This window comes from Heptranchias perlo, chromosome 12 (assembly GCF_035084215.1).
Source record: "Heptranchias perlo isolate sHepPer1 chromosome 12, sHepPer1.hap1, whole genome shotgun sequence".
Classification (NCBI taxonomy): Eukaryota; Metazoa; Chordata; class Chondrichthyes; order Hexanchiformes; family Hexanchidae; genus Heptranchias; species Heptranchias perlo.
In genome coordinates, this window is record NC_090336.1 from 53,926,854 (window position 1) to 53,941,687 (window position 14,834).

At 41.7% G+C, this 14,834-nt stretch overlaps 1 protein-coding gene across 1 annotated transcript in view; it reads left to right on the forward strand.

The window, feature by feature from the left end:
* Nucleotides 1-12,106, forward strand: part of nadsyn1 (NAD synthetase 1) — a 64,886-nt gene extending 52,780 nt beyond the window's left edge. The window contains exons 15-21 of the mRNA XM_067994125.1: nt 1,167-1,302; nt 2,416-2,522; nt 4,414-4,545; nt 4,704-4,773; nt 5,127-5,255; nt 7,520-7,696; nt 8,862-12,106. Of these exons, the coding sequence (XP_067850226.1) occupies nt 1,167-1,302; nt 2,416-2,522; nt 4,414-4,545; nt 4,704-4,773; nt 5,127-5,255; nt 7,520-7,696; nt 8,862-8,924 (814 nt within the window). The 3' untranslated portion in view covers nt 8,925-12,106. The remainder of the gene's footprint in view (nt 1-1,166; nt 1,303-2,415; nt 2,523-4,413; nt 4,546-4,703; nt 4,774-5,126; nt 5,256-7,519; nt 7,697-8,861) is intronic.
* The last annotated feature ends 2,728 nt before the right edge of the window (nt 12,107-14,834 follow it).

Consider the following 14,834-nt stretch of genomic DNA (forward strand, 5'->3'; position numbering starts at 1 on the left):
TTTCCTCATGTCGCCTCTGGTTCTTTTGCCAATTACCTTAAATGTGTCCTCTGGTTACCGACCCTGCTGCCACTAGAAACAGTTCCTCCTTATTTACTCTATCAAAACTCTTTTGTTTATAATTTTTTTTAATAAGCATCTCTATGAATTTGAAATCATGTCCTGAGCGGGGCAAGACTCCATTCATGTCAGATAATGGCAAACAGTGTGGGGCCATTTCCAGCCATGGTTTAGTGCTGGATCACACATTGCACAGTGAGCATTGTACAGGTGGTATGTCACTTTTTTTCAAGCATTAAGCACCCAAAGTCATTTAAAATATTTAAATGAAGCCCGTACCAACTCGACTGTTCAATAGCTAGGTTGGCGACCTCATCATCTCTAATAAAACCGTATACCCTTGCACTCAAATTTTCCTCCCCTGTCATTCACCAGAATGATACCAGGACTTCAAGCGTTAAATATATGAGGACAAGTCGCATAAACTTGGCTTGTATTCTCTTGAGATTAGAAGGTTGAGAGGTGATCTAATGGAGGTATTTAAAATAATAAAGGGATTCAGTAGGGTAGAAGAAACTATTTTCTCTGGTGGGGGAATCCAGAACTATGGGGCATTATCTTAATATTAGAGCTAGGCCATTTAGGAGTGAAATCAGGAAGCATTTTCTTACACATGGGGTAGTGGAAATCTGGAACTCTTTCTTTTCCCCTCAAAGGCTGTGGATACTGGGTCAGTTGAAATTTTCAAGACTGAGATTGACAGATTTTTATTAGGTAAGGATATCAAAGGATATGGATCAAAGGCGGCTAAATAGAGTTGAGGTACAGATCATCCTTGATCTAAGTGAATGGCGGAACAGGCTCGAGGGGCTGAATGGCCTACTCCTGTTCCGATGTTCCTATGTCATGTTTGGGTTGCAGTGTGCAAGTGGAATTTACCCCAGAATTCTTCACAGGAAAGAAAAGATGCCATAGCAACCCACATGGCCTAAATAGGTGAGCACAGACTGCTCTGACCATAGGAATAAGAAATACTTCAGAATCAAAATTATTTACAGCTTGTTGAAATGACTGCAATAGCAAGAAGCATTCAGAAGTGCAATTCTGCTGTAGATGTGTATTGTGCTCTGCTGCCGGGTCTCTTAATATTTTACTATTTTTTTCAGTTACCACATAAACTTGAACATTGATCTGGCAGTGAAGGCTGTGATTGGAATTTTCAATTTGGTGACAGGCAAATCTCCACAGTTCGCAGTGCATGGTGGCTGCAGAAGAGAGAACTTAGCCTTGCAGAATGTGCAGGTACATATGACTACATGGTTTTTTTCAAATATTACTGTCACCTGCAAGGTATACATGCCAGGTGAATATGGGGCCATGCTGCGCTCATATACACCAAAATTTATGTAAATAGAAGAGTCCTGTTGCACATAGGATCATATGGCACTTGCACACTGATCCGTATATACCCAATACAATATGTGCGAATGTTAAAATCTGTTTTGAATAGAACTCATGTCCCTCCCAAAATAGTTGGGATTCATGTAATATTTTTCCACCATTGTTTGGTTTACAGTGCAGTGTACACAGCTGAACTGACCAGCTCAGTGAACTCTCTGAGTTAATGAATACTTAGTACTGTTAATTCAGCTCTTTCAAACTGTTGCCCTCCGATAACCTCTTTTAGCTGGTTCCCAGATGGCGACATCACACTCAATGTTTAGACAGGACTTTTTTTGAAATCGACAATAATAGATGGAATAAAGGACATCCAAATTAACCTTTTGAACTGTTTAATGTTTGTCAGAAGCCCTGTTGATTGGACCTCTTTAACTATATTGATTATATTATTGGCCATGCATAGACAATTCTTGCAGAAGCTGTGTGCTTCAGTGAAACCACTAATGCAATAATAGTTCACAACCTCTAATGCCACCCCTGCCTCACTGTGGTCTGGTTTTAGATCATCTGTTTGAATTTAATTTGGTTTATGATTTCCTTTTTCCGACGTTTGTACGTACACGTTCTCAATCTGCCAAAGCGCTAGAGTCCAACCTCACATCTTATTGATCCATGAGAAAGTGTACATTCTGTGCAATGAACTGGTCAGAGCTACGTTATCACTCTTGTAGCTGGCGTACATCACTGATGAAACATGTTGCATGCTTGACTGGCAAATTAATATGTCAAGACAGTTCTGAGGCTGATGGTGTTAACCACTGCCTCATGAAGGAAGTTTCCTTGTTGCAAAGCTGTCTGCTGCCCTGTAATCGTGAGGTGTTGGGCTTTATACTAAATGACGTGCCTCGATCCTAAAGTTGGGACTTAGTTTTACAATCCATCTGTGCTCTTAGATAAAGAGTGTTTTGTGAATGAAGCTCTAGATGCTGGAATTTTCTTTTCTGACCTCTCAAGGCTAGAATCCGCATGGTCATCGCCTACCTCTTTGCTCAGTTGAGTTTATGGACTTGTGGTAAACCTGGTGGATCGCTGGTTCTGGGATCAGCCAATGTGGATGAGAGGTGAGCTTTGTTTGTCCATTTCCAAAAGTCTCATTGTTAGTTACAATCTTTGATCCCGTTGATACTGCTGACTTTCTGTGGATTCAGACTAAAAAAAAAGCCGCACCACACTATTTCTGGGAGTGAACCCAAGTAGGTTTGTAACTGTACTTGTAAGAGGTCAGTTAGTTTGTCAGTTCATAAATTGCCACAGCACATAAGTGAAATCACAGCAAGATTCATTCAACAACAACAACAACTTTCATTTATGTAGTGCCTACAAGTAAAATGTCCCAAGGCGCTCCACAGGAGTGTTATCAGACAAAATTTGACGCCAAGCCACATAAGGAAATATTAAGACAGGTGACCAAAAGCTTGGTCAAAGAGGCAGGTCTTAAGGAGTGTCTTAAAGGAGGAGAGAGAGGCAGAGATGTTTAGGGAGGTAATTCCAGAGCTTGTGGCCTGGACAGCTGTGGGCACGGCTGCCAATGATGGGGTATAGGAAATCAGGGATGCAAAAGAGGCCAGAATTGGAGGAGTGCAGAGATCTCTTAGGGCTGTAGGACTGGAGGAGGTTACAGAGATAGGGAGGGGCGAGGCCATGGAGGGATTTGAAAACAAGGATGAGAGTTTTAAATTTGAGGCATTGCTGGACTGGGAACCAATGGTCAGTGAGCACAGGGGTGATGGGAGAATGGGACTTGGTGCGAGTTAGGATATGGGCAGCAGAATTTTGGATGAGCTCAAGTTTACGGAGGATGGAAGATGGGAGACCGGCCAGAGAGCATTGGAGGAGTGGAGTCCAGAGGTAACAAAGGCATTGATGAGGGCTTCAGCAGCAGACAGGCTGAGGCGGGGTGGAGATGGACGATATTACAGAGGTGGAAGTAGGCGGTCTTGGTGATCGAGAGGATGTGGGGTCGGAAGCTCAGCTCAGGGTCAAATAGGACACCGAGGTTGTGAACAGCCTAGTTCAGCCTCAGAAAGTGACCAGGGAGAGGGTTGGAGTTGGTGGTCAGATGGAAAACACAACCAAATCAAGGAAAGAAACAATTGAGAGCTGCCATTGACCGGCTGCGCTCCACAGTACTTTGCACAACAGTAGCTGACTGCAAACAAAACTGAACCCTGTCAGATCTGAATTCAGGCGGTTTCACCTGACTTCTGACCGTCAGGATGACAAGCCAACAGTCTGTTGTCTCTTGCAGTCTAAGACTTTTTTTGTGCTGATGCGTACCATCACCTTTTGACCTTTACAAAGTTACCTGCAGGCAACCAAAATAATTTAAACCAAGGAAATTTTCTGGCAATAACTAATGTTTATGAAAGTAGTTGCTTAAACACTGGAATAATTAATAAAACCAAATGGAACGTTAAGAAATGCTTAGGTTGCTCGGATCATTTAATAGGGGCTTTTTTTGTGTTTATAAACCAAGATAACTGCTACAGAGAAATATGTATTTGAGAAGTGTCCTATGATATTGGCATGAAACTGCCTATAATGAGAAGATCTATGGCACAGTGGTTAATGCACATTTGTGGTCATGGGTTTGAGTGTCAAAGTTGCTGGATAGATGGCTGCATCAACTGTGCTTGTAATGAGTTTCCTTCTCTGCCAGACCACCTGTTGGGGAGCCTTCCTGGAACAAAACATTTTCTCTTAGCATTTGGAAAAAAATATTAGGCTTTCTGGGCCTACGTGAAAACTTGTCTTTGTGTGCTGAATGTGGAATAACATAAGCATGGAAATCGAGAAGGTTCTGGCTCGGAAACTTGTTCCCAGTTCAAAACGGCTGCATAGAGGGAAGAGCCCTCAAACAGTTCAAATTGTTTGTAAAGAAATCTTTGACATTGACATTGACCCTGGATGGGTGACTAGAGTTTCTAATCCTAGAAAACTGATCTGTTTCAGTCTTAGAGGATACATGACCAAATACGATTGCTCTAGTGCGGATATCAATCCAATTGGTGGCATCAGTAAGACTGATCTAAGGAATTTTATACAGTACTGTATTGAAAACTTTCAGCTCACAGCACTCCGAAGGTAAGTTCATACACTATTATGTTGCAAGAGTATTGTTTCAGCTTACATTCATAATATGGTTTGGGCCTGCCTCAGGTCCAAGATGATGAAGTGGGAAATACTTTGATTCTTACAATGTCAGTTCCTATTGAGGTACCACTGGTGTTCCTCTGTTGCAGCATTATGTCCGCTCCACCAACTGCTGAGCTGGAGCCACTGGCAGAAGGACAAATATCACAGACGGATGAGGTACTAGTTGCTAATTTGGTGAATACAGGATAACTTCTGATATGTTGTACAATTTGCTATTGCTTTGATACTTGCCTTACTAAAGAAAGGGACAGCATCGAACATGAATGTTACAGCCAGTAAAAGTGTAAACTGTACAGGAACTATAAATTAGTAAGCATTTTTACTGTATATGCAAGAATGGCAATGAATATGCTTATTGTTTATGAGACTGTAGTTCCAAATGGCAGACAGTCTAGTCCATTGTATCGCCGTTGTCATGTAAAAGTTGTCCTGGATTTATAATTGTGGACTGGTTGGACTCCACCTCAACATGATGCAAATGCTTCAATGCAACAATCATTCCTGCACAGGCCGATATGGGGATGACATACGCTGAGCTGTCGGTCTATGGGAAACTAAGGAAGATTGCGAAGTGTGGACCCTACAGTATGTTCTGCAAATTAGTCTACATGTGGAAAAGCATATGCACTCCTAGGCAGGTGAGTGTAATAAAGCAGTAACTCTACAACCGTTTTATTCGAACTAATGGGCATATAGGAAATGTCCTCTTAAAAAAAATAATTTAGCAAAAAAAAAGTCCACACTAAATCCTTCAGGATATATTTTTCATGTTATTTGGTAGTGTGTGCTTATGAAGCCAGATTTAGATAGAACTGGATGGTGCATAAAGACATTTCCAACCACCTTTTAGATTCATTTTCAGATTTAGCCACTAGATTGTGATTTAAAAGTTCTTAGTTTTGTAGAATTTACGATGTTAATTCTACACAGTACCTCCAGTGAATCGAAAAATTGTATTGAAAAATCCCAGTATATAAGCTGTATAAGTGAAAAGGTGTCAGACAAATCTTCCCCCCTTCCCCCCACTAATATATACACATCCAAGAATTAGATTGGGATCTTTAGGATTTTATATCTGATGCTTAAATTGGCTTCCTTTGATCTACCACATAACTGAGTCCAAAGGATATTGATTATTGACCAAAGTAGTTCAGTCAGCACAGGATCACAGTGCAATACCGAGTGAAGTGCAACTTAACTCTTACTTTCCAGAGACATCAAAGATCAGGGCAGACAGTGATATAGTACTAATGCTACTTTATTTAACTACAATTGCAATGATGTGGTCAATGGCATCATAAGGTTAAATATCGGTGATTACAAGAATGGTAAATTGAGCCTTGACGACAATCAACAGAAGTTAAATCCTTATAAGTATAATACAAACTTGATTGTAAGCTTCCCAATATCTCAGCATTAGCTGTTAGATACTGTCACAAAGTGGAGACCTCGAGTTACAATTGACGTCAAAGATTAAAGATTAAATGGGCTTAATGAGCTGAAGCTCCAAGTCCATTTTCTGTGCATCACTGGTAGGCCTGCAGTATTATGGCTGCCAGTCATTGATGAGCAGGCTGATGGTGACATGTTCAGGGGTCGCCTCGAGAACAGCCTCAAACTTATGACAGTAACATTTGACATTCTTATCACTTTCCCTCTCCCTGCCTCCCTCTCCCTACCCCACTCCCTCCATTGCAATTAAATGGATGAATTCAAAGGCCATCCTCTTGGATGATGTCTAAAGTATATCTATTCCACTGTTTAACTAATGGTTTGAATGACATATATTCGGCTTCACTGGGAAGTTCTTTGAAGAGGATTATTTTAAGACCATGGGCATAATTTTAGCCCGGAGCCGGGAAGGGGGCGGGGGGTGGGGTCGAATTGTGGATGGGAAACCCGGAAGTACGGTTTTCCCGGATGTCCTCACGATTTTGACGTAAGGACGTCATTTTTATTTTGACTGTTTCCTGACCGACAAGCTGGCCCGATTCTCAGGCTGGTCTCAGTCGGAAGGGAGAAGAGGAAGGAAGAGTTAAGTGTTCAGCTAAGCCTTAGATTGGATGGATGAGGGGAGGGCATCGGCGGGGATGGTGGTCACCAGGGGGAGTTAGTCATCGGTGGGTCGGGGGGGGGGGCAGTCATTGGCAGTCAGTCATGGGGGGGTCAGGGGTCAGTCATCGGGAGGAATCAGGGGGGTCAGTATTCGGGGAGCAGTCATGGGGGGATCGAGGGTCAGTCATTGGGGGTGATCGGGGGTCAGTCAGCGGGGGTGGTCAGTCATGGGGAGGTTTGGGATCGGGGGTCATAATCATCGGGGTGGAGGGGCGCAATCGTTGGGGGGGATCGCTACAGGTAGGTTTGTTGGGCCTGGGGGGAGCACTCCTGCTCCTCCAGGCCCACAAGCTGTTTTGGGCCTTCTCGCCTTCTCTCACGTGTCGTGAAGGAGAAGGCCCGGGAATCCCGGCCCCCAGCGGCTAAAATCACAAAACCTGAAAAATTGGAGGCCCACAGCCTCCTTAAAAGGTTTTAATGACCAACCTGCTTCCTGAGAGTGAGTTGGTTGCCCGCCCCTCGTCCTGCCCCCATGAAAACCGGAAATGGGCGGCTTGGAGGCTGGTTTAAAATTTTTGCAATTTTCACTGCCCCCAACCCACCCGTTTTTCCAGGTTAATATCATGCCCCATGACTTTTCGGTCACACTCAGGGCAAAGTAATTCCCATTCACAATATTAACCCCTAAAGTTCCTTTTCACTTAATAGAACGTAACCAAATGCAAGCAGATGTCCGGTGGAGTAGAAATCTACCCTGACATTATTGAGCTGAACTGAAACTTGAAAGAGCAATTAAGAACTAGTGATAGGTTTTTGAAGTAAACTTGCAATTCCAATTTGTTTCAAGGTGGCTGAGAAAGTAAAGCACTTCTTCCGGATGTATTCAATTAACCGGCACAAGATGACTACACTGACTCCTGCATATCATGCAGAAAACTATAGTCCTGATGACAATCGGTTTGACCTTCGACCGTTTCTGTACAATACTACTTGGTCTTGGCAGTTCAGGTGTATAGATAACCAGGTAAGGCTCTGGAATCTAGTAGACCCGAGACTCTTCTTGAATGATCAAAGTGATTTGCTTCAGCTCTTGGATTATTAGACATTGAGGAGAGGGGAGGTGGAGAATTCCTCTGGGAGCCAAGTATAGTGATGCTGTTTGTGAAGATTTCCTCTGGAGTATTTCCAGCTCGGACTTTGCAATCAGAGGAAATCTTCCAAAATAAGTTTTAAAGTAATATATGGTGGTATCGTAAACACGTTGCTTTGGTGAGACTTAGCCAAAAGAGGAAATCCTCACATTTAGGTTGCCAATAAGAATTCCTGTCCTCAGATGCCAATGGGAAAAATCAGTCACCTTGGGCCAGTTTTCAGCACCTTCAGCCCAACCTCAGCAAAGCGTGTTGTCCTCCACCAGGACGATGATTCCATTTCCCACTATAGTCTTCCTGAGCGAGCTGTTCAATAAGTGCCCATTTTTATTCGCTTTGAGTTTTATTGAACCTTCAGCAGTCTGATGTATTGATCCAAGGAGTCAAAAGTGAAGAAAAAGTTGGTGCATTAATCTTGCTGTGCTCCCAGATGTTTTTTTCTTGACTTTTAAAAAAAAATTGTTCTGCACGTTTGACCGGTACATAATGACTTGATCCAATGAACCATGTACCCGTCAAATATTTGCATTATTATCTTAATGTATATTTTCTGTGATAAAAATCTGACATACAGTGCATCAATATAGGTGGCCTTTGGCTGACCTTGTATCGCAGATGTCTTTTCACTTTTTTTTGCACATGATATGGCACTGATTAAATGCACCAGTTACATCTGGCAGAACTTCAGTTTTCCCTCAACCACTTGTTGAGTTGACAGGCTGCATAGTTTCAACTGCTTGGATCCCGAGTTTAATAGAAATGCCAGCTACCTGTGGCTGAATCTAACTCTGGTGTACTAATCAATATTTCCCAAAGAAAATTTCTCAAGTACTTTGCTTTCCCTGAGGCTGTAGATCAGAAGAGATTCGCCAACTGACATCTTTCAAGATCATTTAAAACAGTATCTTTATAAAAGTAATGATTTTGATACGGATTGTGCAACCCATAGTTTAACTTTACATATTTTAACTTTACGCTTTTATTTATTAGTTACGAAAGTTCTTCATATGTCATTTCAATTTTTCTTCCCTCTTCAAGGTCTCAAAGCTCGAAAGCAGCCAAGGGAGTCATGTTGATGATGTTTGCAATGAGCTAGACTGAATACCACTACCTCAGTGTTAAGCACAGCTGCCTGGGACGGATACAGCCCACTGCATAACTTGTTATTGAAACTGTACAGCAACAAAACCTGATAGTTCTGATGAAAATGCTTTCCTTATTGTGCAGTAATACTCGCTGTTTACCATTTTCAAAGACATTCACTACAACAACAACTTGCATTTAAATAGCACCTTTAACGTAGTAAAACGTCCAAGTTACTTTGGCATTATCAGCCAAAAAAGGAGATATTAGTACAGGTAACCAAATGCTTGGTCAAAGAGGTAGGTTTTAAGCCGAGTCTTAAAGGAGGAGAGAGAGGTGGAGAGGCAAAGAGATTTGGGGAGGGAATTCCATTATTATTACATTAGTAATTACAGTAAGAGTTTTTAGATTTACAGCACTGATTTATGAATAGAATGGTAGCACACAATTATACTACAGGAACTTAGCCTTAGCCAATGAAAACTCTATGAAATGATCAACTGATTGGTGTCTAATCAGAAGTGTAGGATGATGGTTTTACTGTAAGACACGCATGATGAGTGGAAACTCAAAAAAAAACCCTTGACAGCTATTAGATAATTGAGAGACTGCAACAGGTCTCAGCTGTTAGAGGCTGTATCTGAACACACTGTAAAGCATCACCTGGTGTGATGTCATCAACGCTATAAGATTGTAGACAAATACAAGTTAACTTATATTCTTTGCGATGAAGAGAAAAATCGAACCATATTCCTTTTAAAGACATCAGTCTCATTACTACGTGACCTCAAGATGTATATTGCCGTATCCATGTCCCTTCCCATCATTCATGATTAATTTACAGACTTTCTAAAGGTTTGATGCACAACTCACATCAAAAGTGAGGGCACGGTGGTATATCGTGGGGTGGGAGTGGCTCTCAGAGTCCTCAACGTTGTCCTTCAAGACTTGGCCAGCTCGGTCAGTGGTGGTACTACCGAGACATTCTTGATGATGGACATTGAAGTCCTCCACCCAGAGTATGTTCTGTGCCCTTGCTACCCTCAGTGCTTCCTCCAACCGGTGTTCAACATGGAGGAGAACTGTTTCATCAGCAGAGGGAGGGCAGTAGGTGGTAATCAGCAGGAAGTTTCCTTGCCCATGTTTGACCTGAAGCCGTTGGATGGTTTTTAAAAACAAAGACTTGCATTTATATAGTGCCTTTCACGTCTTGAAGGACATAGCTGCCAGACTGGATTTGTGGCAGGAGGTGAGAGAACCAACATGAGAGAATAACCTAATTGACCTCATCCTCAGTAATCTATCGATCGCAAATGGATCTGTCCATGACAGTATTGGTAGGAGTGACCACTGCACAGTCCTTGTGGAGACAAAGTCCTGTGTTCACACTGAGGACACCCTTCATCGTGCCGTATGGCACTACCATTGTGCTAAGTGGGTTAGATTAAAAACGGATGTAGCAGCTCAAAACTGGGCATCCATGAGGTGCCGTGGGCCATAAGCAGCAGCAGAATTGTATGCCACCACAATCCGTAACCTCCTGGCCTGGCGTATCCCTCACTCCTCCATCACCATCATGCCAAATGACCAACCCTGGTTCAATGAGTGTAGAAGAGCTGCAGTGCTGTAGACCAAGCCGCGCCTCGAGCCAAGCTGTTCCAGTACAGCTACAATACTGGTGTCTACCCGACAATAATTTTCGCCAGTGTACTACCACTTGATGCCTGATGGTGTTGACTCCTTGCTGGGATTTGGTTCCATATGGCCTTCTGAGACATTCCCACGTTAGCAATTGTTCATATGTGAGCCTAAATGCTAAATATGAACAGATTATCCAACTACAAGTGAGCCAGATCTGGACCTTGACCAACATTCAAACAAGTGTGCTTCTAGCTGAAGCCGTTGGATGGTTTTTAAAAACAAAGACTTGCATTTATATACTGCCTTTCAAGACTTCAGGACATCCCAAAACACTTTACAGCCAATGAAGTACTTTTGAAGTGTAGTCACTATTGTAATGTAGGAAACGCGGCAGCCAATTTGCGCACAGCAAGGTGACATAAATAGCAATAAGATAACGACCGGATAATCTGTTTTAGAGATAAATATTGTTCTGGACACTGGGGAGAACTCCGCTGCTCTTCTTTGAAATAGTGCCGTGGGATCTTTTACGTCCACCTCAGAAGGCAGACGGGGCCTCAGTTTAACGTCTCTTCCAATGGATGACACCTCCAACAATGCAGTGCTCCTTCAGGGCTGCACTGAAACGTCAGCCAAGATTTTGTGCTCCAGTCCCTGGAGTCGGACTTGAACCCACAATCTTCTGATCCTAAGGCTAGAGGTGCTCCCAACTGAGCCATGGCTGATGCCAAACTATGGGTGCTGAGACCAATTATGGCACTGGTACACCTAACTCTGCTCATATCAAGGATTGGACCTGGGACCATGCTGGTTTGTGTCGCTCAACTAACCCTGTGAGCAACTGGGGAATTTGATGGTTAATTTGAATTTGGCCTATAAACCATTTGGCATGCAAAGGATCCTCCATTCTGTGGTTAAAAGACCATCGTTATGCCATCATTGGATTCCAGTTGGCTGTTACAGCAGTGTTTATATCAAATGGAAATTGTGAACTTGTTTATTTTGCTCATATTAAACTTTTTAAGTTAGAGATCTTGTACTTATAAAGCTCTTTTGGAGAGCTGGCACAGGCATGATGGGCCGAATGGCTACTTTCTGTGCTGTATGATTCAATCCCTAATGCCAATAGGAAAATATAGCCATCTATGTTCAAAGGACCAAAGAATAAAGATATATAACCAATCTCCACTGTGAAGGCTGACGGCAGTATTTCAGTTGAAAATTGCATATAAAAGGAGGATTAATTAATGGCTTGGCTACTCATTGGATAAATTCACTCAGGTTGGGAAGCCCGAAGGTTATTTTGTTTATTTGCAGCAGTATTCCTTACATTGACTATATAACTGCTTTATTTGTTTATGGAATGTCATCTGAGGCATACTGACAGACAAATGGAAATTTAGTGGAGAAGTGGTTAAATGTGCTTCTGAATATCTTCTTCCCATTTCATCAGTTTCCTTGTTAAATAGGATAACCATCTCACTCATTTTTCTTTAAGAATGTAACCCGATTTGATGCATCTCATCCTGAAAAATAAAAGCAGCTCTGTTATTTTAAAAGCGTTTGCAATGTGTCTCTTTTTTTAACATATGTGTTTAAATCCTTTGAATTCAGTCCATGATGAAAGTAGCAGTTTAGCATGACTTACGCTAATGGGGAAAAAAATATACCAACTTAAAACAGAAAGTGAATACTGACACAAAAATGGCAACTTTGTGTAACAACAACCTCACATAAACAAATCTGAAAATATATATAATTTTTATGTCATTATGGAATGGTCGGATACTGCTAATTGATCCCTGCCATATCTCAATGCTTCCTCCCAGGCACATTACTGGTCTGAGAGAGAGGAGGGAAGTGAAAATTGGAGAAGTCATCCCAGCCTAATTTAGCAGATTTCCTAATGGCCAGTTCAATAGCAACACTGACAGATGCCTGGAACACATTGCCCAGCTGCCCCTTTGATTAGAGGATGGTGCAAGAGACCAAGCAATTGAGGATGTGAAAATTGGTTTACTATTGGAAATATAGAATCATAGAATGGTTACAGTACAGAAGGAGGCCATTCGACCCATCGAGCCTGTGCCGGCTCTTTGTAAGAGCAATCCAGTTAGTCCCATTCCCCCGCTCTTTCTCCGTAGCCCTGCAAATTTTTTCCCTTCAAGCATTTATACAATTCCTTTTTGAAAGCCATGATTGAACCTGCTTCCGCCACCCTATCAGGCAGTGCATTCCAGGTCATAACTACTCGCTGCATAAAAAAAGATTTTCCTCATGTCGCCTTTGGTTCTTTTGCCAATCACCTTAAATCTATGTCCTCTGGTTCTTGATCCTTCTGCCAATGGGAATAGTTTCTCTTTATTTACTTTATCAAAACCCTTCATGATTTTGAACACTCAAATCAAATCTCCTCTTAACCTTCTCTGCTCTAAGGAGAACAACCCCAGCTTCTCCAGTCTATCAACATAACTGAAGTCCCTCATCCCTGGAACCATTCTAGTAAACCTTTTCTGCACCCACTCTAAGGCTTTCACTTCCTAAAGTGCGGTGCCCAGAATTGGACACAATACTCCAATTGTGGCCCAATCAGTGTTTTATAAAGGTTCAACATTACTTCCTTGATTTTGTACTCTATGCCTCTATTTATAATGTCCAGGATCTGTATGCTTTTTTAACTGCTTTCTCACCTGTCCTGCCACCTTCAAAGATTTATGCACATATACCCCCAGGTCTCTCTGTTCCTGCATCCCTTTTAGAATTGTAGCATTTAGTTTATATTGCCTCTCCTTGTTCTTCCTGCCAAAATGTATCACTTCGCACTTCTCTGCATTAAATTTAATCTGCCATGTGTCTGCCCATTCCACCAGCCTGTCTATGTCCTCTTGAAGACTATTACTATCCTCCTCACTGTTCACTACACTTCCAAGTTTTGTGTCATCTGCAAATTTTGAAATTGCGCCCTGTACACTCAAGTCCAAGTCATTAATATATATATCAAACAAAGCAGTGGTCCTAGTACTGACCCCCGGGGAACATGACTGTATGCTTTCCTCCAGTCCAAAAAACAACAGTTCACCACTATTCACTGTTTCCTCCTTAAAATGGAAGTGAGGGAACACTTCTTAAAAGAAAAGCTTATATTTTTATACACCTCTTATTTTCATAATTTTTTTCCCTTTATGTACTTTACAAAACAGTTTTGCTTTCTTTCCTTTTTTAGCTGTCCTACAACGAGTGAGCAGATTGCATAGTGTGTGAGTCTCGATTTGTCATGCAGTGATATTTCTGGCAGTAAGATTTCCTTCTTAGTTTCAAAATCTTTTTTCTTTCCTCTTTTTCTTATTTGGAGAGACAATCCAGTAGCTTTAAGATTTTCTCTTTCTAAATACAATGATGTAACCTTCTCTCAGAGGAATAGAAGTCTCTGGAAGATAGAAAAGAAAAAAATAGCTGCCACATTTCCCTATATTAAAACAGTGACTACATGTCAAAAGTACTTCATTGGTTGTAAAGCACTTAGGGATGTCCTGAGGGCATGAAAGGCACTATATAAATGCAAGTTTTTTTTCTTTTACCATGTAGGAACATAGGAACAGGAGTAGCCATTCCACCCCTCGAGCCTGTTCCACTGGCTGATCTGTATCCTAACTGCAGTTACCCACCTTGGTTCCATATCCCTAATACCCTTGGCTAGCAAAAATCTATCAATCTCAGATTTAAAATTATTAATTGAACTAGCATCTACTGCTTTTTGTGCCACATCATAAAATACAAGTGGATGAGGAAAAGTGCACAAGTAACATCCACATGGAAAGATTTATTTTTTCCAAAGCCATCCATTGGAATAATTTATTCAGATTCAAACTACAGTGGAATCCTGTTGATAGCCAATAGGTAGGGATGAAGTAAACATTGATTATATAATAGACTTACATATGATGGGAAAAACTATCCCTTTACTGACTCAACCACAAACAAACTTGTACTGGTGGGGGAGTCTGAGACAATGGGATGTAACCTTAAAATCAGAGCCAGGCCATTCAATAGAGAAGTTAGGAAACATTTCTTCACGTAAATAGTGATGGAAGTGTGGAACACTCTCCCACAAAAAGCAGCAGATGCTAGTTCAATTAATAATTTTAAATCTGAGATTGATAGATTTTTGCTAGCCAAGGGTATTAGGGATATGGAACCAAGGTGGGTAACTGCAGTTAGGATACAGATCAGCCAGCAGAACAGGCTCGAGGGGTGGAATGGCTACTCCTGTTCCTATGTTCCGACATG